The 26,363-nt window shown below is 42.0% G+C and overlaps 2 protein-coding genes and 1 non-coding gene across 7 annotated transcripts in view; all 3 read right to left on the bottom strand.

Annotated features, from left to right (window-relative positions):
• The window catches only part of kirrel1a (kirre like nephrin family adhesion molecule 1a), a 38,241-nt gene extending 36,397 nt beyond the window's left edge, over window positions 1-1,844 (bottom strand). For 2 of the 4 annotated variants that reach the window (XM_035994186.1, XM_035994187.1), the window contains exon 1: window positions 1,556-1,844. In XM_035994186.1, the coding sequence (XP_035850079.1) occupies window positions 1,556-1,601 (46 nt within the window). In that variant the 5' untranslated portion in view covers window positions 1,602-1,844. The remainder of the gene's footprint in view (window positions 1-1,555) is intronic. The other 2 variants (XM_031288419.2, XM_031288420.2) reach the window with 1 other exon arrangement.
• LOC116042287 (interleukin-13 receptor subunit alpha-1-like) overlaps window positions 1-26,363 on the bottom strand; it is a 41,840-nt gene that overhangs the window by 14,528 nt on the left and 949 nt on the right. The window contains exons 2-10 of one of the 2 annotated variants that reach the window (XM_031288422.1): window positions 20,716-20,864; window positions 18,558-18,693; window positions 18,307-18,406; window positions 16,338-16,537; window positions 15,487-15,617; window positions 13,299-13,437; window positions 12,900-12,996; window positions 12,739-12,814; window positions 11,834-11,932 (exon numbers count right to left, since the gene is read on the bottom strand). In XM_031288422.1, coding sequence (XP_031144282.1) covers window positions 11,840-11,932; window positions 12,739-12,814; window positions 12,900-12,996; window positions 13,299-13,437; window positions 15,487-15,617; window positions 16,338-16,537; window positions 18,307-18,406; window positions 18,558-18,693; window positions 20,716-20,864 — 1,121 coding nt within the window. In that variant the 3' untranslated portion in view covers window positions 11,834-11,839. Of the gene's footprint in view, window positions 1-11,559; window positions 11,933-12,738; window positions 12,815-12,899; window positions 12,997-13,298; window positions 13,438-15,486; window positions 15,618-16,337; window positions 16,538-18,306; window positions 18,407-18,557; window positions 18,694-20,715; window positions 20,865-26,363 lie in introns of those variants that run through there. The other variant, XM_031288421.1, reaches the window with a different exon arrangement.
• trnar-ucu lies at window positions 4,315-4,388 on the bottom strand. Its single transcript has one exon. It is a non-coding gene; the product is annotated as a tRNA-Arg (tRNA).

Raw genomic sequence — 26,363 nt, 5'->3', positions numbered from 1 at the left:
ATGTGACGAGGGGTCTCGATGGAGAGAGAAGGGGGGGGTGGTCTGTGTGTGTTTGTGTGCTGCGACGATTGCCACATTGTGTCCTATGTGGATTCACGGAGCGCCTGATTTGTCGATGAAAAAGGAGCCTACTGTGTATAGATTGTGGTGTGCTTGCGTGAACCCTCAACAACACACTATGGGTGGATGCTGAGCACTGGCTGAGCGATAAAAAGCCTGGCAGACACGGTGACATCATCCCTTTCCATACCTTCCCTTTCCCGAACACGCCCCCTACCTATGATGAAGTGGTGGAGTGGCCGGCCAGCCGCCAGCAATGCACGCTCCCGGTCAGCCAAGGTAGACAATAGAGGGGGGGGGGTTGCTGTGGCTGTGTGGCCACGACGACACACATACAGTATAGATGCCTCGATCAAACAGGTAGCTTATAAAAAAAAATTACAACCATCCTCCTACTTCAGCCTCCTGTCTCCCAGCAACTCGGCTACAGCTGTGATTATCATAAGCCAATAGCCTACCTGGCACCCCACAGGTACGGAGGGGGAGCAGATGCATGGGCGCTGCTGCAGCTGCTATACTGCACACGCCTCATTGTGCTCTTGAACTGCACAGAGAGGGTGAAAACGGGCTTTGTGTCAAGCACACAGGTAGGACACAAGGACAGGAGCAGCAGAGGGGTGGTGTGTGTGTGTGTGTGTGTGTGTGTGTGTGTGTGTGTGTGTGTGTGTGTGTGTGTGTGTGTGTGTGTGGGTGTGTGTGTGTGCCACCCCTCCATTCTCTGAGGCTCCCCTCACACGCGCATTTCACATCTCAAGAGCTTGATTTGTACCAAACCTATGTTACAGACATTGTTACCACAGCTACAGCCAGTAGAGGACCACTGACACAATGACAGACACTGTGACCATGGCAACCCCAGGATCAGTACAGGGGCTGGTAGCAGTGGTCTCATTGACTGACAAGCCATTCAGATGCGATAGCAGTGTGGAAGTGCTGCTGGCATGTAGAGCAGCGCTGGTCAATCACTGTCATTCCCGTCACGTCCTCGGCGCCTCACCACGGCCCGGGCTGTCTGAATATAACGCCAGCGCGGGTTCGTCATGTATGCAAAAGGTCATTAAGGCCGGGGGGCGCGCGTCATGTTCAAGTTGGACGAACGCACGCGCACACAAGGAACGCACGTATTCGCACAAGTATAGAGGCGCGCGACAATGGTCATATTTAAAAAAAAATAATAATAATAAATAAAAATGTGTGGTGATCCATTGCTGCGGTGCGGACACGCAGACACACACGCGCTCACACGTAGCTGCACGTGCACGCACACGCGCACACACACGCCTAAGGTGATCCATTGCTGCGGTTCATAAGGGAATGCTATGAAATCATGTTATGTGCCTTTCTCTTTTTCTCCCTGACACACACACACACACTTCTGAAGGAATGCTAAAGGTGGGCTCTGTCTCTTTTAAAGCCTCTGTAGTTTCACACAATATTCAATTTAAACATTATTCGCCGTGTATGATGCGCTAAAAAGAGAGAAATGCAGTCTTACCAGTTTGAAAACTCAACACCAAACTCAGGAGCAGCAGCCTCTGCATGGTTCAGCCGACCAATAAGTCCGTTATTGGCTCAAACCTCCGTGAGGAAAGCATCAAAAAGCGGGAGTTTACTGACTTTATTAATAATTATACAAAGAGCAATAATCCTCCGGCGTCGTCCCTCCTCGTTTGTCCCCTGACTCGGCTTGGACTTGCTCAGCTTTTACACCATTTCACTGCTTTTTCCCCCTCTCTCTCCTCTTCTTTGCTCTCCAGCGACAGTCCGTTTTCTACTCTACACACTGAGGCGGGAAGCTAGCACCAATGAGACGACAAACTTCCGGTCATTTTCTTCAAAGTTAAACCCCCACATCGACGATGATTATACATAGGTAGAGAATTTTAAGTAATTACAATCAGTAAATCATAGATAGCCTAATAATACATTATCAACAAATGTGGTACTCATATAAAAAAAATCATAATACTTTTGTTCTAGATCCTATTCACAGTGTGCATTGTGTTTCAGAGGTTGAATTAACAGCATAGGTTTTTTTCTTTAACATAAAGAATATTTCCTTCAAAATAAAAGCCTGTCCTAAAACCAAGTTCTTCCGAAGTACAAGGATGACATCAGCGTGCACAGTGACCTACTGTGTAACCCAGAATCTCTTCTGGCAATTGTCCTTATTTTTGGAGGCTTACAAGGGGCTCATAGCTGTTAACTCTTATGAGTTAGCCTACCTGACAAATAAAATAAAAGTTCACCCAACGTGACCACGCTTTACTTCCGGTGTTGTCCTCGCCGTAATCTCTCTGACTTGACGTCATATTCTCATTAACGGGGCATTCCTCTCTCTCTCTCTCTCTCTCTCTCTCTCTCTCTCTCTCGCTCTCTCTCTCTCTCTCTCTCTCTCTCTCTCTCTCTCTCTCTCTCTCTCTCTCTCTCTCTCTCTCTCACGTCAGCAGCAGCACTACAGCACTGCCCCCTTCTTTCTCTCCCTCTGGATATTGTACAGGCCAACACCGGCAAAAAAAATACATCATGAAATAAAAAGACTAACCAGCTTAGAAAGGTATAATAATTGTTGACACATTTGCTGAGGTCGGGACTGCTTGGTTTCTGTTGTTCACAGTATGCCAATTCTGGACAGCCTCCCTTAACTTCCCTCTACACCTACCCACCTAATGTTATCATCTATATTTAAGAATGATGCTGATGTTACATTATACTAAATATAGTGTAGTGATCCACACACACACACACACACACACACACACACACACACACACATAATGCGTCTCACTATCTTTGTGGGGACCCGTCATTGACATAATGCATTCCCTAGCCCCTTACCCTAACCTTAACCATAACAACTAAATGCCTAACCTTAACCCTTACCCTCACCCTAACCATAACCTAATTCTAACCCTAATCCTAAAACCACATCTTAACCCTCAAAACTCTCCTTTAAACTTGTGGGGTCCAGCATTTTGGCCCCACAAAGCTGTCGGGACCCCACAAGTATACTGGACTCCCGGAATATAGTTAAACAAGCCCACACACACACACACACACACACACACACACACACACACACACACACACACAAGTAAAATAAAAGCACTATAGTTAAAATATTAGAGGAGATCGCTTTTTGCTGTAAGTAGGGCGTTATGGGAAACAAAATAGCTACTGTAGGAATATTCACAGACACCATTACTGGTGACTATTTAATGGAATAAGGCAGTGATGTCATGTCACTATGATGAAACAGCCCGAACACATGATGAGTAAACAGACCATGACATGTCCTCATTCCTGTCACATAATGTAGGCTACAGATTTTGGTGACGGTTTCCCCGTGATACTGTAGCTGTCACAGCTCAGTGGGTCTGCACACAGTGAGCCTGTTCCTCTCGTCTCAGACCAGTGCAAAGGGGATTTACTGATACTGGAGCGCCCCCTTGCGTCCTAAACCCAGGATGACCCTGCATGGTCTCTGGAGCACAACTGGAGCAAGGATCCCAAAATATCTGCACGCACACGGGATTTAGATGTAATCCTGATGAGAGATGTGAACCGTTCTAACTCATCTTTTTTTTTTTATATTTACAACGTAGGCTATTTGGTTTTGATGCACCTTTAATGCCGGACAAAAGCCTGCAGGGGGGCTGTAAATAAGAATTCATATGTAAAGGTATTATGAATGGTTTATGAACAACTTAGCCTATGATATATTAGTCTAAATGTTTTATAATTTCATATTTTTTTGTGTGAGGTTATAAATACTAGGTTGTGATTATGGACATAGGCTACAGAAAAAAAATACATTTAGCACACTGTCAAATGTTAAGGTTTTTAGATAGAAGATATAGACATTTTACTACTGTTAATATGTCAAATGTCTTTTTTTCGGGAGAGATCTAGCTCAAAAAGCAGAATTAAGATAAGAAAAAAATGCAATGTAAAAAACACAAGGGTTTTAAGGACATTTAAAAGCAAATGTATGTATGGATCATATGAGTAGACTGAATCTATACTAGGAATTTTCCCGCTATTATAGTTCAAATGTACCAGAAGAGAGTAATGATTCATGCATAGAAGGAGAGGGATGGGAGAGTGTTCCAATTTAGTCACTACAACTCACATTATTGCACGGACAGTGATTATCGACTATTACAGCATAATGATCTGCAACCAAAAACATCATCATCGTTTCCATCTGCTAAAAATGACCGCAGGTCTGCCGGTGTGGCATACAGAGTGACTCATCTCTGCCGGGACTCGAACCCGGAGCCTCTGGATTAGAAGTCCAGCGCGCTATTCCATTGCGCCACAGAGACTGCGCCAGGATAACTCAGGCCTGGCACGGTTTACATACATCTATATCCTCTCACATCGCTGCTCTCTGCATCCGTGCAGCATCAGGACCAGTCTGAGCCGACATGTTGGCTAAGCCGGGGGTCGACCACCAGATGGCGCTGCTGCTACACTCTGAGGTGGGCAAGTCCCTCAGAGGTGAGTCAGGTTAGCTGTGGTTAGCTGGCGTCCAACAGGAAGTCTAGAGCTCGGGTTGTTACAAAATAAAAGTCGCCGTCAGTGCGTCATTTGCGTGTTAATACGTCTACGTAAACTGAGGCTTCGATTTTGAAAGTGCGCCACCAGAAATCCTGTGTCATGCGAGCTAACTTGACGCTCGTCGCTCAAATAGCCTTAATAGAGCCACAATGGTGCCTACCGGAGGAAGAAAAAATTCTAATTATGGAATAACAGCGGATGTTGCTATAACACTATAGGCCTATTGGAAATATAGCTGAGTGAAAATATGTAAGGTGTTTTTTATTTGATGGGAAATATACATTTTACGGCCATTTTTACTCTTCATAGTCTTGGACCCATGGCTTGGTATCCTCTCCCAGGCCTATCAGTGTGGGGTTCCTTTAATAAGGAAATAGTGCAGACCTCTCACGGTCGCTATAATGTAACACTAGTGGGGTTACACCACGATTGCATCAGCTAACCCATTCCACATGCCCTTCACCACTGTGTAACGCCATCATTCACTTCTTCTCTTCGTAGGCTAACGTTAGCTACACTTTTCATGTCAAGGACACCTAAGGAGGAAGCCGGTTCTGTCCCGTGCCGTGCTGCAGGGTTTGTGTAATATTGTGTAACTGTAGATGACAACCATCAAGTCAAGTCATTTTATTTGTAGGCCTAAAGCACATTTAAACGAACAACAGTTGACCCAAAGTGCTTTACAGGTAAAGCAGGGAAGGCAGAAACAGTAGCCTATGCCTTAAAGATACATAATCAAGTGTGCAAGGTTCCATGAATGTAGTTAGGCAAAGGTAGGGTCAAATACATGTAACATAGAATAAAACAACAATGGAACAACATTTGCAAATGCACAAAGATAAGAAAAAGTTGAGTTCAGTTCATAGCTCTGAATCTTAAAATAAAAAATGAAATAAAAAAAAAAAAAAGGAATTAAAGGGAGTCTAAAGCAAGAGAGTAAAAATGCGTCTTCAGGTTTGATTTAAAACTGGCGATTGTATTACAGGATTTGATATGGGGTGGGAGGGAATTCCAGAGTTTGGGGGCTACTACAGAAAAGGCTCGTTCCCCTCTGGTTTTTTAGCCATGATGAGGTCTTAAACTGGTCTCGGTATTGTACCAGTGTCGATGCATGACGCTGCCTTTAAACCTGGCAGAGCCTCCAATTTAGTCTGCCATGCAGTCCATTCGTCCTGCAAATCACACAAAGAAAAATCCACCCTACACAGTTATATTCCAGTGATCTTGGACAGAAAGGATCCACAGTCAGACACAGGCCTCAATAATCCGAATCACAATAAGAATCAGCTTTATTCGCCAGGTATGAGGACACATACGAGGAATTTTGCTTTGGATTATACATTGCTCACAATGTGCTTACTCATACAAAACAAACAACAAACAATATATACACGCTATGAACAGAAACAATATAGACAGGTTGAGGCAGTAGTGCAGTGAAGAGTGCAAAGTGTGCAGGAGTAAATTATTTTTGTGATACATTATTATTATTTTAATTATGGAGCATAGTGCAAAGGATGCTGGAATAAATAAGTATTATGTTATTATATAAGTATTATATTACAAAATGAACAGTATATGAACAGCTCTGAAATAGAGAATGATGAATAAATAATAAGTGGAACCAGTAAACAGGTGCTGATTAGAGGCAGTGTTACTGGGTTATTGCACAGGAATTGAACCTGACACTGTGAGTCAGAAGTCAGCTGTTCATCAGAGTGATGGCTCGTGGAAAGAAACTGTTCCTGAGTCTGTTGGTTTTGGCGTACAGTGCTCTGTAGCGCCTACCAGAGGGGAGGAGCTGGAACAGGTTGTGTCCGGGGTGAGATGGGTCTGCAGTGATGTTTCCTGCCCCGTTTCCTGACTCTGGAAGTGTATAAGTCATGAATGGAGGGCAGGTTGGCACCGATGATCTTTTCTGCAGTCCTAACTGTCCGTTGTAGTCTGCTCCTGTCCTTTTTGGTGGCAGATCCAAACCAGACAGTGATGGACGTGCATAGGACAGACTGGATGATGGCTGTGTAGAAGTGGATCAGCAGCTCTTTAGGCAGGTTGAGCTTCCTGAGCTGGCGCAGGAAGTACATCCTCTGCTGGGCCTTCTTGATGATGGTGTCAGTGTTGGGCTCCCACTTTAGGTCCTGGGATATAGTGGATCCCAGAAACCTGAAGGATTCCACAGCAGACACAGGGCTGTTGAAGTCCACGATCATCTCCACAGTTTTGAGCGTGTTAAGCTCAAGGTTGTCCTTACCGCACCAGAGAGCCAGCTGATCAACCTCCCGTCTGTAGGCCGACTCATCACCGTCCCGGATGAGGCCGATGACCGTTGTGTCGTCAGCGAACTTCAGGATTTTAACAGATGGGTCTCCTGAGGTGCAGTCATTGGTGTAGAGGGAGAAGAGCAGTGGGGAGAGCACGCACCCCTGTGGGGCGCCAGTGCTAATAGTCCGGGTGCTGGATGTGATGTTCCTCAGTCTCTCCACACTGACCGAGGGTTATCAGCATAGCTCCTCTTAGCTGCTTTGATCTCTTTGGTCAGTGTGTTCCTGGCCTGGTTATACAGGACTCTGTCCCCACTTCTGAAGAGCTCTTCTTTGGACTGATGAAGCTGCCTGAGTTTTGTTGTGAACCAGGGTTTTTGGTTGTAATGTGTGCAGAAGGTTTTAGTCGGCACACACACATCCTCACAAAAAACGATGTAAGATGTCACAGTGTCAGTTAATTCGTCCAGATCAATGGCTGCAGCCTCAAAAACACTCCAATCAGTACAGTCAAAGCAGGCCTGTAAATCCAGCTTTGAATCACTGGTCCATCTTTTTACACTCTTTACAACAGGTTTAGCAGATTTTAGTTTCTGCCTGTATGTCGGGACAAGATGAACCAGACAGTGATCAGAGAGTCCCGAAGCTACACGTGGGACAGAGCGATAGGCATCCTTTAATGTAGTATAGCAGTGGTCCAGTGTGTTAGTGGTGGGGCACTTAATATGCTGTCTATACTTTGGAAGTTCACGGCTGAGGTTTGCTCTGTTGAAGTCCCCAAGAACAATGGAGCAGGGAGTCAGGATGTTTTTTCTCTACGTTAGTTATCTGGTCGGCCAAGTGCAGTAACGCCTCATTAACACAGGCCTGAGGCGGAATGTAAGACCTCAATAAGATGGAATCATCTATTCTAGATTACACAACATAACAGAAACAAGCTCTTTTTTTTTTTTTTTTTTTAGAAATGTAGGCTACTGTTATTGTTTAACTGCTCTTGAAAAAGCCACAGGATGTTCAGAATTAAGCAATTTGAATACGTTTCGAAACTTCTGAGTTACTAAAGAAATACTTGGTCATCCCCAAATTTCATTCTAAGACTGAGGGGAACTGAAACTTGAAAGAATCATCATCGGTCGTTTCTCATTTCATCTTTTCTTAGAACGTATATTATCGCTTTCAGTTCTGTTGATCACAGTAATTTCAAAGTCTAAATAAATTAGTTTGGTTCAGGCTGGAGTTCTTTTTTGATGTTAGAATGTCCAGGTCTGCCTGCCCACATACAGCGTGCTCTGCAGGGGTGACCTATACGTCTGTGTTAGGACCAACTGTATTCATAAATTACCTTTAGGACACATAATACACAGACTTACTGTATAACCTGTTTCAGCAGTTGGTAACAAGTCTGTTCAAGAAATTGGGCTCACTACAGTCATGATTTCGCAAAAGTCGATATTGCGAAACATTTAGTTCAAACTAAATTTAGGTTAATATTGACAAATTCCTATCATACAGTAGGCACTGATAATGCATCTACCAAAGCTTGTAAACTCTTATCACTCTACTCTGTAGGTATTCAGAAATTGGTCTAAAGGGAAAAGGACAAATATGACAGAGGGAATAAAAGAATTACAAAACAGGATACCAGTAGAGGAAAGTAACTAAGTACATTTATTCTGAACTTACAGTAAGAAGAGTTTTGAGCTTGCCTTGTACTTTACTTGGGTATTTCCATTCTATGCTGGTTTATACTTCTACTCCACTCCATTTCAGGAAATGTACTTTTTTTTTCTCCATGACATTTAGACACACAGACACTTATAGTTACTTTTCACATAAAAACAACATGATTTTACAGTACTATACTACTAGTCTAGCCAGTAGTACACAAATTAACATTAATAAAATGCCCTTACATGTATTCGTTATAGTGATACAACACTACACTGCTGATACTGCTACTACTTTGCACATATCTGTATATGTTGTTCATACATTGTTCATATTACATAGTCACATTTATTCTGCTCTTATAACACTGCAATACATTTCTTGTCCTGCCTATGCACCACCTGTCTATACTTTGTATATCGCATTGCACTTTTCTGCTTTTTTTTTGCACTTCTGGTTGGACACAAACTGCATTTCGGTGTCTTTGTACACTGCACAATGACAATAAAGTTGAATCTAATCTAATCTTTACTAATATTTCTTCTTTTACTTAAGGATCTGAGTACTTCTTCCACCATTGAAGGATACTGCCCATTACAGAAAAAAAGTCTGGCACAAAACCCCCCTTAAAAGCACAATGTGACACTTTATTTTAACAGAGTAAACACGAGATATACTGTGGTAATAATAAAGGTAATTCTACAATTGAAATGTGTTTTAAATTCTAAAGTGAAAAGTTCTTTAGAGGTGCTGGGTAGGTAGATGTTCTTCCTTTGGACACAGCGAGGCTTGCTGTATTCAGTATTTATGATGTATGATATTTATGCACTGCTGGTTCCAGCTACATATTTCCCATATAGATGTTAAGAATGGTTATCAGTTTTATCATCTAACCCATGGCAAGAACGCGAATGAGCATTTTTTTTTTCTCAAATGTCAAACTGTTCCTTTAAATCAGCAACCCCGAATGCCTGATATGTGATGTAAACCGGTACAGATTTTTGAAATGTGGCATTCAAAACATATATACTTTATTAGATTTATAAACCATTCAAAAGTAGCACAAAAACATCTAACCTTCTTGCTGTACTGTTCAGCAACAATATTGATACCTGAGTATTTCTACACGAGGGATTCTTTCATTTCAGATAGTGCTCAACAGAAAGAAAGTGACAGTTACAGCAGATAGGCGCTTCAGCCTACTGTCCCAGGTGAATAATACATTCAGTATAACTGGATGTCTGTGCATTCATGGCTGTGCAAATGCATAACCGATCATGTGAGTTTCAACTCTATAAACAGGTATCTCAACGCTAAATATATATATACATTTTTTGGGGCATTTTTTTCCCTTTATTTGGTAGTGACAGTGGATAGACAGGAAAGGTGGGAGAGAGAGGGGATGAGACGCAGAAAAGGGCCGCAGGTCAGACTCGAACCCGAGCCTACATGGGGCGCACGCTCTAACTGGGTGAGCTAGAGGTCACCCCCGCTAAATATATATTTAAGAAGGTGTTATTACATTGCGCAAGAGAGCCAGGTGTTTCCGTGGCTTTAGCTGATATCAAACAAGCAGGCGACATTCTTTGTAAACCAGATGTGGTTTTCAGAGGACGTGTAGTCTGCAAGCGTTCATATAAAAACAGAGAAAAGCAGCAAATCCTCACACAAGCTGGGACCAGCCAATGTTTTAGCTTGGTTAATGCTAAAACAATGAATCAATTATCAAAAAGAAGTTGTAGAAAAATAAATAAATTCTGTTTTTGCATTAGGTTTTGCTTCAGCACCTCTGGGGGATATAGGGATGTAGAGAAGTATAAAAGTACTGGCTGATGCACAGCAGCGCAGTTTAAGATAAATATATGCTCATGTGGGGTGGTGATGGCGCAGTGGATATGATACATGCCTTTGGTGTGGGAGGTCTGGGTTCGATTCCCACTGCGATACATCAACCAATGTGTCCCTGAGCAAGACACTTAACCCCTAGTTGCTCCAGAGGCGTGCAGCCTCTGACATATATATATATATATATATAGCAATTGTAAGTCGCTTTGGATAAAAGCGTCAGCTAAATGACATGTAATGTAGAGGAATGGATGTACTTGTTTGGTTCATTCAATGTAATGGTGGAATTATTGGGCAAATGTAATCAAGGGCAAAAATAACATTTGATCTCATTTCCAAAAAAGGAGCTGCTGGTGGTGATAAAAATTCTAAATGTAGAATGTTACATACACGAAGTTCCACTTCTGGGATTACTCAGGTGCCACCACTCTTTTCGGCCGGATGTCCGTCACCTTCCACTATCTTTGTGTTGGCGTTCTAAACTCTGGTGGATTTCTGAGGACTATGGTTAACTGCTCCTCAGATCTCTGCAGGGTAAATCCAGACAGCTAGCTAGACTATCTGTCCAATCTGAGCTTTCTGTTGCACGACTAAAACAACCTTTAAACGTACACATGTTCCATCAAAACAAGTTCCTTCCCGAGGCTATTTTGCTTAGCGCCGATTGTGATTGGTTTAAAGAAATACCAATAAACTAGAGCACGTTTCTGTCCCATCACGGAATGCTGTGTGGACTAGCCAGACCCTCCTCCGCAGCGCTGTGGAGGAAGGTCTAGCGATGCGAGGCTACTCCGTCTAAATCAGGGATCAGCAACCGTCGACACAATGGTGGCACGCGGTAGCTTGACCACAGGCACACTAGCAGTAAGTGTGCAAGAAATTTTTGGAATTGTTAAACTGTCCTCTCATCTGCATGCCAAATTACCATTTGCAGCAGCACAGCCTATTATTTAACCCTTGTGTTGTCTTCCCTTCAACCTTGAAAAAAACTTTTTTCCCAACGTTTTTGACGCCTTTGTTTCACAGTTTGTTTTTGCTTTTTCCAACGTTTTAAATTTTTCTTCTACACATTATCAGCGCTTATTTCTACGTCCCATATTTTCTGATATAAAACAAAAATTTAAAATGGGTCAATGTGACCCAAAGTCAACACAAGGGTTACGTTAGTTTGACTGACTTTTGACCCATCTGCATGCTGCTAAAGACCTTCCCTACTCTGCCTCTGATTGGCTAGTACTCGTTGGCTTCTTCGCAGAATTGTAAGGAAAAAAATAACGCTACCTGATCAATAGATGATGGCAGCCTTAATGCTGATATGGCACACTGATTAACAAGAACATTTTAACATGGCACTTCATATTAAAAAAGGTTGCCGACCTCTGGTCTAATAATAGTGAGTAAGCTTTGTGGGCAACTTTTTAGCTGTTTGCAGAGACGTGACATTAGCCAAGTTTGTTGATTTGGGACTCTTCCACCAGAGTGATTTTACAGTTGTCTTCTTCCTCTGCTGGCATGTACAGGTTGCAAACAGTGCTCTGAGGAAAAGAAGAAGTAAAGAGAAGTGTGTAAGAGAAAGCCAAACACCAGTGTGGCATTTTATCATATGTTCCTAGTGTGGGCAGTTTGGTTTGAGAACTTGTGAGGATAACAATTGAGGCTGCATTCTATGGCATTGTTAGAATTATTATATTCATCATGTGCTCTTGTTATTTTGTCCAGCTCTTTAGGGCTTTTCACACTGCACTTAGCCAGGGGCTAAGAAAGCTTGGCACACTGGCACATTCCAAAAATCGGCAAACCCCGACTTTATTAGCCTTGCTGGCCCTGCTCCGGAGCAGGGTTAGCCTTTTTTGGCTAAAGGTTGCCAGTGTGAAAACGGGGCTAAAGTAAAGAATGGAATATGTGTCACGTTGTTTTTGTCACACAGCTTCTTTGTCACGTCTACAGAATCCAAACATTAGCCACATGTTCCAATGGACATTTAACCCAGGGCTGGTAGAAGTGCAGTGTGAACTGTATGGCCCTGGTTTAGGTCAACTCTGAGTAAACAGTGTGTGTGTGTGTGTGTGTGTGTGTGTGTGTGTGTGTGTGTGAAAAGGGGCTTAGTTATCCCAGGGTAAACTCTTAGCCCTGGGCTAAGGATATGCAGTGTAAAAAGGGCATTTGTTTGCTGTCACAGGGTACAGTTACAGAAGATATTTAGGGCTTACTTGCCGGGATTTAGATGAGAAAATTGATAGTGCAATTTCTTGGAGGTTACTGCGCACTGTCACAAAGGAGACATGGAAATCTGGAAGTAACCCTAGGCTTAATATAAAAAAAATAAAGATAAAACATTCACCTTATTGTTGTTGTCAAAAATATCACTGATGAGGTCCCGAGGTTCTGGTACTTTGGGAAAAATATGTTCCTTATTCCTGGACAGAGAGAGTTAAATATCAGAGGCAAGCAAACAACTAAAACCAATAGGAGGCCAAGCAAAAATATGAAGACTTCACATACTTCCTGAAACACACACAAAGCAGGACTGCCAGGCCAGCGAACATCACTGGGACGATAATGGCAGCAAACAGCCACGCATCAGGGCCCGTTTCTGCAGCTGCATGCACAAACGTCAGCAACATTATGGTCGTCTCAGAGTGACCTATACAGCTACAGTGTTTTGAAGTTACAGTCTAAATCCCCTGTTTTGACAGACTATTTAAAAAGCAGTGGTGGAGGCCATATTAAGATCCTTTACTTTTACTAAAAGTACCAGTGCAACATTGTAAAATGATTTCAGATCAGAGTCTTTGAGTCCTTTTCAAATCCTACACAGAGTGTCTTTAAACTGCTGGACAGTTCATTTTTGCGATGCAGCTAATCAAACAAAATAAACAAATAGAGAGACGATGAGCATACCAATATACTTCACATGACTCCATGGTGTCCATCCTTCCATTTCTCCTTTCTTATATTTTGCTTGAATAGCAATACTGTACTGACAGCGAGGGTCCAGGCCCAACCGAATGGATGTATCTCCCTTTTCAACCTCTTTAGTCTGAGAGAAAATGAAAGCACAACTGTAACAGCGTCTAATCAATTAGTTGACTAATTGTTCCAGCACAATAATGAATCTGACAATATGACTTTCTGAGTAAACTACGGCCATAATAATATGAATCTGAAAAAAGCAACGGGCATACCTTACTGTGAATTTAACCACTGCTGTTTGACATCATTTTGAAATGGAATTTAAAGATTTGAAATGTGGAGGAGAGGGCATTTTTGGACCACATATCTGTTACATAGCCAAGCCTATTCAGTGCGGACATTGTTGGTTATTTAGACACAGCATGCTGGTGTTGTAGACGTGATTTGGGGATATGTGGTAAATGTGGAGATGAGATGTGCAGCGGCAGAACAAAAAAGAAGAAAAGAAACTGTGGGGAAGAAGCCACGTGTGATCGGTGTGGGAGGAGTCACGAAGCAGGACAAACAGACTGTCCAAAGAGAAACAAAGAGACGGAAGTCGTAACAATCAGGAGAGAGTTTGAAAGAAGGTTGAGCCGTGAGGAAGCATGCTAGGAAAGAAGAAATTCAAGAAGTAACAGAGAACAGATAAGATAGGAAGCATGATGATGGATACCGTTCGTGTTAACGACAAAATGAAGTTCCTGGCAATGGTGAGTACAACTGTGATAATGAGGCAGGAAGGAAATCTGAGAGAATAGAAAAACTTTGTTTTGGGGTATCATGGGAATTACTGGAAAGGAAGTGTGGGGGCTTTTCTTACTTTCTTTTTTTTTATTATTTAACTTGGATTAGATGAATGGAGAATGGAGAGTTATTTACAACCCAGTAAGAGGCCCTAATCCAACATTTTGGCTGCAAACCGCCTCTAAAAAAACTAAACGAAGAAGAAGCGAAACGTATGACTTTAAAAAGCAACAACTATATGACTTTATGTATTTGGATTTATGTGGTTTTCCACTCTTTAACATTCCCAGGTAATTGAAGATTTTTTTCGGGTACAAATGAGGATAGAAAAATACAGCTGAGGCTGATATCATCTTTAGTTCTGCAGGTATTTGGTGTACACCAGAGATCTTCAACAGGGGGTCCGGGACCCCTAGGGGGTCCTCAAAGTAGCTGCAGGGGGGCTGCCAAATTATTGTTCAATGGTTAAAAAAAAAAAAAAAAAGTAAACTATAAAATATGTCTGAAAATATACATACACATGAATCTGACATATTATTAGTAAATATAATGTTTTATGTGGCCTATAGATAAGGTAGCCATCCACAGATACAGTTAAGCTTTTTAACATTAAAACATGATGTATAAATATATGAATATGCCAACATTGTTTTTATTTTAAAATCTTATATTAGTATTGTATGCACCGTAAAAAGGTATGTGTAAAGGCTTTAGGCCACCCTACACGTTATTGTAGGTCCATGCAACAAAATTTTATACGATATATGTAGTAGGGGGTCCCTGCTCCGTCTCTCTTTCAGTGAAGGGGTCCTTGGCCTAAAAAACGTTGAAGACCCATGGTGTACACCAAAGTCACAAATACAGAACCCTAAAACAAAAACACTTTATTGTTTTTGCAACTGCACCCCTTTAAAATGTACCCTTTAGAGCAGGGGTCTTCAATGCTTTTTAGCAGGGACCCCCCCTACATACATTGTATAAAATGTACCCTCGGACCCCCTGATGAAGATCTCTGCTTTAGAGGAGTCTTTGACCACTAGTAGTGTACTGGAGCAATATTTTTTACAAGTGGGTCCATTTTTGTTTGCATTGTGCATGCACATGAGGAGCACCGCAGGCAACACCATTTACAATCCTGCCTGACAGCAATGTAAACAATGTAGGATTTCTTTATTTCTTTTCTTTTTGTTTTTAGGTCTTTGCAAATGTTTTTAGGGGTGTTTCAGATGGTTTAGAAGTAAATATAGAAGTAAAACAATTAGGTACCAAGTTGCTACATCTCGGCTAAAAGTTGCGTCCACTGAATTCCTCTATAAGACCAAAACGGACCAAAAAAAGATTTTAAGACATTAGAGACAAACATCTAAAAGGTTGTACTGGTGTCTCTTACCTTTCTTTCATCACACTCAGTGTAATTTATTATATATGTCCATTGCACTGGGATGTCAGGAGGAGTCCAGCTGACATTAAGGAATTGATCCACAGTTTCAGTGACTGTCCAATTAAGGGGAGGAGGTCTCACTGCACGGAGACAGACATTAAAGAGATATAGTAGCTACAATCCAGTTATACACAATCAGGGCTGAACGATTAATCGCTTTCAATCGTGATTTGAAAGAATGCGATGAGCTGGTCGTGAAGACCGCCTTTAATCAAACGTGAATATCTTGTTGAATGTTTGGTGTAACATTTGGTTCAACATTTTTATGATTCCGCTTTTTTAATCATTATATGTACTGTTATTTCATAAGATAAATGCTGGAATAATGTTATGTATCACAGATTCAACGTTCCACGCTTAATAAAAGATGAACACTTGTTGCTGGCAATTGATATCTATGTTCTCATCCCTGCATAAGAATAAAGAGTTGTATCTGTTACACAGTGAATATTGAACTTGAGCTAAACTTTTTTTATTACTATTTTTTTTAGTATCGCAAATAGAATCGTTATTGCAATATGTGGCAGGCAAAATGGCATGTATTGCGTGTTGTCCAGAGTTGTACATTTTGATATCATTACATCAGAATGTGCGACACACACACACACACACACACACACACACACACACACACACACACACACACACACACACACACACACACACACACACACACACACACACACACACACACACACACACACACACACACACACACACACACAATGGGGAAGTGTGAAGTGTTTCAACAGACTCCAGAGGAGTCTTGCTACTTCATTAGTACTGGTTAGTCCACATACTATTATTTGAAGGCCATTTCTTGAAAGTGTTCCTGGCAAGGCTGTTGTTATACGTTCCATTCAACAAGATAAGGATGGACTGGTCGATGTTCGCCTCCAGATCACAACCAGTCCTCACCCCGTCAGTGTAACGGTACTTTAAGCACTCTGTTGGGTTGAAGGAGGGCTTGCCAGGGACGGTGAAATCCTCTTTCGGTAACCTTGGAAAGATAGAGGAAAAGGTCATTTACTTTCATGCTGCACCATATTCCTGAAATCCTAGTAAAAGTAAATGAATGAATCTATTCACTAATTCAAAGTGGTGAAAAATGTCCGACAGTGTTGCCCAAAGCCCAAGATGACTTCCTCAAACGTCTTGTTTTGTCCACAACTCAAAGATATTCAGTTTACTGTCACGGCGAAGTGAAGAAACCAGAAAATATTCACATTTAAAAAGCTGGAATCAGAGAAATTTTACCTTCTTTTTTTTTTTCAAATGACTCACACCGATTAAACGGTTTTCAAATCAGTTGGCGATTAATTTAATAGTTAACAACTAATCGATTAATCTTTGCAGCTCTAGGTTGAACTATTTCGTGCATTTACAGAGTTTTCAAAACTTTATGGAGAAGTCTGCAGCTGGCTGGCTGTAGTGTCTTATCGTTTAATTTACTCAGATGGTATGCATTAATTTAACCACATGGATCTAGAAATAGGCTGATCCCAGAGCAGTCCCCAAACACATGATAGTGATTTGCTGTTGCTCTGTCCCACTGCATGCTGTCTGCCTCACCCAGGACTGTTTAAGCACTGGTGTTATTAAAGCGCTCATATTATGCTTTTTTGGCTTTTTCCCTTTCCTTTATTGTGTTATATATCTTTTTTGTGCATGTTATAGGTTTACAAAGTGAAAAAGCCCAAAGTCCACCCCAAAGGGACTTACCATCTCCAACAGAAAACACTGTTCACAAACTGCTCCAAACAGCTCTATTGTAGTCCAGCCTTTACTTCTGGGACAAACGTGGTCACTTTGTAACACACGTTATAATGCTCGACTAGCTGCTAGCATGGCACACCCTCATACTCTGCTTCTGACTGGCTAGTAGTCCTTACCTAGGTACTGTCAGGGCACACCCTCATACTCTGCTTCTGACTGGCTAGTAGTCCTTACCTAGGTACTGTCAGGGCACTCCCTCATACTCTGCTTCTGACTGGCTAGTAGTCCTTACCTAGGTACTGAGCATGTGCGACTCCCAACAAAGATGGAACAGAAGTGAGATGTCTCACTCTGTAGCTAAAACAGAGAGCTCAACACACAGGGTGAAAAGAGGAGCTGCAGCAATGTGCAGTACAACAAAAATATGGTGTGTTTTTTTTTTTTTTTTAAATGAAACCATGTAAACCTATTCTGATATAACCTCTAAATACAATTATGAACCTGAAAATGAGCATACTATGAGCACTTTAAGTATCTGACCATCTAGTTAAATTATCTCCATGACAGTGAATTGGTTGATTTCCATTGTTTTTTCCGACCTCATGATACAACTGTTAGCATTTGATGGTGAACAACATCCACGTGGACATTAGCTTTGGATTTCTGGTTATGTCCATGGCTGTTGGCAAAGAGGTTGCACTACATTTCCAAACATTGGCTTGGGCCTTGGGGAATAAGCGTCACATAGTCAACGCACAACGCCTGAACCCGAAATGTCACCGGCCCGAGGCCTGGACTGATAAAGAGCTGAGTCAATAAACATGAGGAATTTAGCATCAGTTTAACCCTAAATTCACTTGGGACTAGTCTGACTCTTATGTGATGAAACCAAAATGAACCACTGTATATCAGGAAATATTGCAATCGCTTACTTACATACACTGTGTAATAGTGAGTTTTAGTGCACTAAAATTACTCTGAGACAACTTTGGATCTACAGCATTGCTCCCCAATGTCCTTTTGTTAAAAAACAAAACAAAAAAACCCACATACTCATAGTAAAACTTTAGATCTGGAGCGGGACTGCCCGGGAGCCAGACGCAGTGAGCTTGTTCAGCGGAACGGCTGTAGCACTGCAAATCCTTCACCAGCTCTGAGAGGAAAAGAGACACGTACACTCACCTTAATAAACAGATACACTGATGGAAACAAATGGATCAAAACTTCACAAATATGTGTCCACTCAAAAGCATTCAAACTTTGAGAACAACATCAGGTGTTATTAAGGGTAATGCTGAACAAACCTGTGTAGTTGGTTTTCTTGACAACCTTCGTATTACTTTCTGTACTACTTTTGCCTTCACAGACAATTTTAACAGATAACAGCAGATATCCTCCTTCCATCACAATGTGTGCATCCCAAGAAGTATTACTGGTGGTCTGAATCCACCAGGAACAGAGAAACAGAAGAAAAACATTATCAAAAAGTATTAACACTGAGACAAGCTAGCACCTTACTGTACATGTGCATGGCTAGAGTCAAAAAGGCAGTTGTGGGGTTGTTTTAAAAAAAAAACATGCACTAGCCATTTGTTATTGTAATATTGTAGAGATCACCATACAGTACGGTTATGGGTCTTCTGTGTTTTTTGCAGAAAATTGATTTGATCCAAATGTGTATATAATGTGATCAGACCTTTGCAATGTGTAGAGGAGCCTAAAATAGTTATCAGGAATAAGGTGGACTCTGGCACATTGTCAGGAGTCCTATACTGTAGGTCAAGCATTAGTAGAAAAGCAAGTAGTGATCTATGATCAAATCTGAACATTTAAAGCCCCTATGTGAAGAATGTAGTCAATGGTGGAATGTAACCAAGTACATTTACACAAGCAACAAGTATTTTGATCTAAAGCTACATTCTACCTATTACTCCCCTATGGTTCAGAGGCTTATTGCACTTTTTGCTCCATCCTTGCACATTTAAATGCTGCTTATAATAATAATGCAGTATTCTAATACACATAATAGTATAACATTATGAAAGAGGCCATTCTGCACAATGAGTCATTTTTAACTTTGATACTTTAATTACAGTTTGCCGATTAGACTTCTGTACTTTTACTTAAGTAAACATTTGAATGTTGGACTTTCACTTGTAAAGGAATATATTTTAAATCTATTGAATTACTCAATGTGCTGAGTACTTCTTTCACTAGTGTTTACAGCATCTTGCAAATTATTCTGAGTGCTGCTCATGAGTATTGGAACCCATGCTAAAGTTGACTAAAAAGAGGAATAAAAAAAACATCTTTTGGAAATTGATCTTAATGCCTTAATTGAAAAAAATGGAAAAATCCAACCTTTGAGAACACCAATTTTCTTTGTGAATGAATAATGTATCGTAAATAAATAAATGTTCTTCCTTAAAATACAGGGGGCATAACACCCCTATGTTAAATTCCCATAGAGGCAAGCAGATTTTTATTTTTAAAGGCCAGTTATTTCATGGATCCAGGATACTATGCATCCTGATAAAGTTCCCTTGGCCTTTGGAATTAAAATAGCCCCACATCATCACATACCCTTCACCATACCTAGAGATTGGCATGGGGTACTTTCCACAAAATCATCTCTCAATGCAAATCAAACCAGCTATTAGGCTAACTGAAATAAAACCATGCCAATCTCTAGGTATGGTGAAGGGTATGTGATGATGTGGGGCTATTTTAATTCCAAAGGCCAAGGGAACTTTATCAGGATGCATTGTATCCTGGATCCATGAAATAACTGGCCTTTAAAAATAAAATTTTAAGGAAAACACTTATTTATTTACGATACATTATTCATTCACAAAGAAAATTTGTGTTCTCAAAGGTTGGATTTTTTCAATTAAGGCATTAAGATCAATTTCCAAAAGAAGATTTTTTTTTTAGTCCTCTTTTTAATCAACTTTAGCATGGGTTCATACTCACTGTACTTCATACAATACTCATCAGCAGCACTGTACGTTTCCGTTTGTAGAGAAATTAGTGGTGTACATTGCTGTCTAACACAGTCTTCTTTAATACTCCCAACTACAAGTTGCCAAAATCAGAAATGTTCCTACACAAGAGGCTTTAAGAATAATACAACCACGTAAAAAAAGAGATATAATAAAGCCAGTACAATCCTTTAAACATAGTTGTTGGGAATAATGCCCAACATTATATGAATGGTCAATTGTAATTGTCTGTACTTAGTGCAGTTTATTGGGATTACTTGTGCTTCCAGAGTAGATGTATTTCTTTTGAAATGCTTGCTGTTAAAATCTTAAAATATTTATAACTGGTGGGATACATGGATCCTGAAATAAAATTTAAAGGGTGTTGTGGAGTTGCATTCTTAAAACCTTCAATGAAAAGCATGTACAGCTGTTAAACAGAACTGCATTTTACTGAATGGAGAAATGCATGCAAACTCACTTGTTCCTCCTCGCTGTTTTTCTTCGTGGTCTCTGATCGCACTATATAGTTGCAGTTTTCCATTGAATGCTGTGGTCGTGCCCAGGACAACTCTGGTCGAAAATCATCAATCCATCGTAGGGACACATTTTGTGGTGGTAAGATTGTGTCTTAGGGTGGAGAAAAGAGAAAAGACCTTGAACTCCCCTCTTGATCTGTGACCACCACCTATTCATTCTTTTCATTCAGTCTGATGAAGTCCCCTCTCAGGGTGGCCTTAAAGGGGAACTACGCCCATTTTCACAATTCATACATGTTGTTCCTATGGTCTAAGACAGTCCAAAAACATTAGTCAACATTATAATACCTACCAAATCCGAAAACTAAAACTAGCTAAAACTTTGTGATGTTATCATGTGTAAAGTGTGGAAGTGCTCCATAGACAATGAATTGGGAAAGGTGTTATAGATCAGAGCTATTCAACGGGGAATCCGTGACCCTTAGAGGGTCCTTAGAGTTAGTGCAAGGGGGCCGTCAAACAATGTTGAAAGTTTCTTTTTTCAAAAATTAAAATATTCCTGAAAAGGTACATTAAAATTAATGTAACATTTTAATAGCAAAAATAAATTGGCCTATTTGTGATAAAAAAAAAAAAAAAACACTTAATATACACATTGAACACAAGCTTATAGGTAAGGTAGCCACTATGGTAGCCATACAGTTAAGCTTAAGAATTCACCGCCATTCATTTTCATCCATCCGGCCCGGTTTAATTAATTTTAACTTAATTTTATACAGTACATGTAATAGGGGGTCCCTACTCTGGCTCTCTTTCAGCTAAAGGGTCCTTGGTTTAAAAAGGTTGAAGACCCCTGTCATAGATGACACTGAGAGCCCCCAGGGGAATGTTCTGAGTATATGGGTATTTTTCTGTTTCAGAACTGAGAGCACTACAATTGAATAAAGATCATTTGGGTATAAAAAAAAAAAAAGATCATTGTCTATGGAGCAGCTCCAGACCGCTTAATGACATCACAAGTTTGAGACTTCCTTGTCTGCTATGTGGCTTTGCGAGACAGGAGCTCATGTTCATAAACTAAGCAATATCACATGAGAGGGAGTGCTGTTGGACTGAAAATCATCCCAGCTGTGGTTATCTTGGGCACTCGGCTGATGATCACAGCCCCGATTCACTACAACATTGGGGGTGATATAACTTTTGTTCAACAGTTCTACAAGCACCATTCCATAAACAGTAATAAGCAACTACATGGTTTGTTTAGGCTACTTTATCAGTTCTTTGGCGCCACTAACGCAAAAAGTTCCAAAACTGGACTGGGACTGTTGCCAAGCAACACATACTGTAAGCTGTGTCCTTTGTAAACAGAACTCCTTACTGCTCCATGTTACTGCAGCTTCTTTCCTTCCCTTCATCCTCTTCTGACAAACATTCATAATTTAATTAAAATGTTATTTGTGGAAATATGTGCATCTTCAACCCGGTCTCACGCCAGTTCGTGAAATGGTCACGTTATTTTGATTTATTGATTCGTTTATTTCGTGTACAGGTCACGATTTTCGAACGTGACCATTTCACGAACTGCCACGAAACTGGGCTGCTCTGGGGGACGCAGCAACGGGATGGACCGCCACATGCGGGACACGATCCCCGGCTGCAAGGACACGATCCGCGGTCTCTGTGGACATGAAACGCCACACGCCGGCCACGACAACGGGACGGTTGTGGTTAGGAAAAGAAGAACGGGGAAAGGAACCGTCACACGCAGGAGACGCCGACAACAACGGGACGGTTATGGTTAGGAAGAGAATAACGCGGAAAGGAAGTGAAACACATGGGACGCGATCCCCGGTCTCCGGGGTGAAAGTCCTGTGTTGTTTGACCCATCCACCATCCTGACCAACCTCCCTGTGCGGATCAATACTACTCGCTACCGTAATCGTTCTGTGATCACGAAATATGCTTCCCATTGAAATACATTACCTTGAAATCCATGCTCACCACATGAAAATAACGACATTAACGTGTTCAGTACACAAATCAATAGATTCAATAACATGACCATTTCACGAACTGCCATGAGACTGGGCTGGCATCTTTGCGGTGCAAGGTTTCTTACAATCTAAGATAGGACGGTCTATATCCACGAGCTTCCGCTTCCGGGATTGCTCGGTTGCTGGCGGGAATTCCGCCACATTGTCCTTCTTTTCGGCCGGATACCTTCCTCTTGCTTTGTGTTGAAATTTTAAACCCCGGTGGATTTCTGAGGACTATGGTTAACTGCTCCTCAGATCTCTGCAGGGTAAATCCAGACAGCTAGCTAGACTATCTGTCCAATCTGAGTTTTCTGTTGCACGACTAAAACAACTTTTGAACGTACACATGCTCCACCAAGACAAGTTCCTTCCTGAGGCTATTTTGCAGAGGCGCCGGGGCTCCGTGCAGCGCCGACTGTGATTGGTTTAAAGAAATGCCAATAAACCAGAGCATTTTTCTCTCCCATCCCAGAATGCTGTGTGGCCTCCTCCACAGCGCTGTGGAGGAAGGTCTGGCAAAGGCAGACTAAAGATAGGCTAACAAGCCTTAATGTAATGAACAGCTATTAGAACACTTGTAAAGCGGAGTTATAGCTACATTTATACAGTAGTTTAAATCTTAGTACTTAGTATACTGCATCGCAGCACTTATAGCTACAGCTACACCTACAGCTATAGCCACTGTGCACCTCCACCTCGCCCACCTCAGCAGGGTCCTGGGCCCCCCCACCAATGCCCTCCTTAAAGGTCCCCTCCACCTCCACCCCCCTCCCACCTCAGTGACGACTCTCTCCATTCACGAGAGGGACGTCAACAGACTCTTTAGGAGACAGAATCCCAGGAAAGCTGCTGGATCGGATGCTGTCTCCCCATCCAGCTTGAAGTACTGCACTGACCAGCTGTCTCCAGTGTTCACAGACATTTTTAACACCTCACTGGAGACATGTCACGTGCCAGCCTGCTTCAAGACCTCAACCATAATCCCTGTCCCCAAGAAGCCAAGGACCACAGGACTTAATGACTTCAGATCCGTCGCCCTGACCTCTGTGGTTATGAAGTCCTTTGAGCGCCTTGTGCTTTCACACCTCAAAGACCTCACCGACCCCCTCCTGGACCCCCTGCAGTTTGCCTACAGAGCCAATAGGTCTGTAGATGATGCAGTCAACCTGGCCCTCCACTACATCCTCCGGCACCTGGACTCCGCAGGAACCTACGCCAGGATCCTGTTTGTGGACTTCATCTCTGCCTTTAACACCATCATCCTGGCTCTGCTTCAGGAGAAACTCTCCCAGCTTGGTGTGCCTGACTCCACCTGCAGGTGGATCACTGACTTCCTGTCTGACAGGAAGCAGCATGTGAAGCTGGGGAAACACGTCTCCGACTCACAGACCATCAGCACCGGATCGCCCCAGGGCTGCGTTCTTTCTCCTCTGCTCTTCTCCCTGTACATACACCAACAGCTGCACCTCCAGTCACCAGTCCGTCAAGCTTCTGAAGTTTGCGGACGACACCTCCCTCATCGGACTCATCTCTGATGGAGACGAGTCCGCCTACAGGTGGGAGGCTGACCACCTGGTGACCTGGTGCAAGCAAAACAATCTAGAGCTCAACGCTCTAAAGACAGTGGAGATGGTTGTGGACTTCAGAAAGAACCCAGCCTCACCTGCCCCCATCACCCTCTGTGGCTCCACAATTGACACTGTGGAGTCTTTCCGCTTCCTGGGAACTACCATCTCCCAAGATCTCAAGTGGGAGCTGAACTCGCTAAGAAAGCACAACAGAGGATGTACTTCCTGCAGCAGCTGAAGAAATTCAACCTGCCAAAGACAATGATGGTGCACTTCTACACAGCCATCATTGAGTCCATCCTCACATCCTCCATCACCATCTGGTACGCTGCTGCCACAGCCAAGGACAAGGGCAGGCTGCAGCGTGTCATTCGGTCAGCTGAGAAGGTGATTGGCTGCAATCTGCCGCCGCTCCAGGACCTATACGCCACCAGGACTCTGAAGCGTGCTGGAAAGATTGTGGCTGACCCCTCCCACCCCGGACACAAGCTCTTTGAGTCACTCCCCTCTGGCAGGAGGATGAGGTCCATCAGGACCAAAACCTCACGCCACATAAACAGTTTTTTCCCCTCCGCCACTAGCCTTCTAAACAAGGCCCGGAATCCATCCTGACTCTCTCCACACCCCACCTCTGGCTCCTCATGCCACTGTACCTACTCTGCTGTAGCGTTCCTTTTTTACTACTGTTTAACTTATTTTACTATTTATTTAAATTTATTTTATCGTTATTAATACGTACTGTGTGTATATGTTTATACTTATATTGTTTATATCTTTTTATCCTTCTTATATTTGTATGTGTGACATGCTCCAACAACACCATGACAAATTCCTCGTATGTGCAACTTACTTGGCAATAAAATCCCTTTCTGATTCTGATTCTGATTCTTTCTGATTGTGGGATGCCTCTTGTCCAATCAAATTACTTGGTCGGAACTGCTGTATAATGTTGATTGAACTTTCCTATGCCATGGGAATAATATATTGGAATTCTTATATTAGGTGGTGTTCCCCTTTAGAAGTGATCAGATCTGATGCAGTGCCATGTAGGTCGCCCTACAACAAAGGAACCTAAAAAGCTCTCTGTGTGCTGGTGCCCCACAGCATTCAGCTGGTGCCCTTTTTATTTATTTTTTCGTCCCTGCCTTGCAGCTAGCCTGAATTTACCACTGGAGTAAATACTTTATTTTACGTGAATGTATTGATAGAAAACAAATAATGGCAGTTATTTCAATATCTTCCATGCAATTGTGAATTATTGCTTAGTATTCATCACCCTTCAACCATGTTCTGAGTGTTGGCGTTGCATAGTTTGTCTACCAGAGGGCGCTCTACAACAGGGGTGGCCAACCAGTTCAGCATAAAGAGCCACAAAAAAACCTGCACCATAGCAAAAAGCCACACAACACATGCACGTCCACACTACAACAGCAACAGTGCCTTCCAGATCTGATGATCATAATACATAGCAGTTTTCATAGTTTTTTTTTTCTTACTTAGATTGACTCAGTGGGAAATCTGACAGTCTTTGTTATCCACAATCCTTTTCAGGTCTTGCTAGAACTCCGTTGTGCCACTCGAAGCGACTCTTTCACTTGTTTGTCACTAGAGGGGCTTTCAAACAATCTGATTCAGCAGTGAAAGGGTTAATGAGGAAGGTGATCTGTGGCAGCTTTTTTTTCCTCGGGTTGCAGAATTTGTCCTCAAAACTCTGCTGCATTATTTTTTATTTTAAAATAATTGGCAAATGTATTGGCAAGTGCATTCCATTTTTTTTGTACTTATCTGAAATGTTTCAAAAAGTTAAAAAATAAATAAATAAATAAATCCACCAATAACACAGCCCCCAGCCACACAGTAAGAGCCTCAAAGGAGCAGGCAAAGAGCCGCATACGGTTCAAGAGCCACAGGTTCGCCACCCCTGCTCTACAACGTCCCTGTTTGCAACACTGGTGTTTAACCCTTTATGGTTCATATCTTAAGTTTGTATTTTTATGCATTTTATTTATCAGAACTTTAATATATTTTGATGTTCCTCTGTTCTAG

The sequence above is a fragment of the Sander lucioperca genome, chromosome 17, assembly GCF_008315115.2.
Source record: "Sander lucioperca isolate FBNREF2018 chromosome 17, SLUC_FBN_1.2, whole genome shotgun sequence".
NCBI classification, from domain to species: domain Eukaryota; kingdom Metazoa; phylum Chordata; class Actinopteri; order Perciformes; family Percidae; genus Sander; species Sander lucioperca.
The sequence above is the reverse complement of the archived record's forward strand: the minus strand, read 5'-3'. Positions and strand labels throughout refer to the sequence as shown.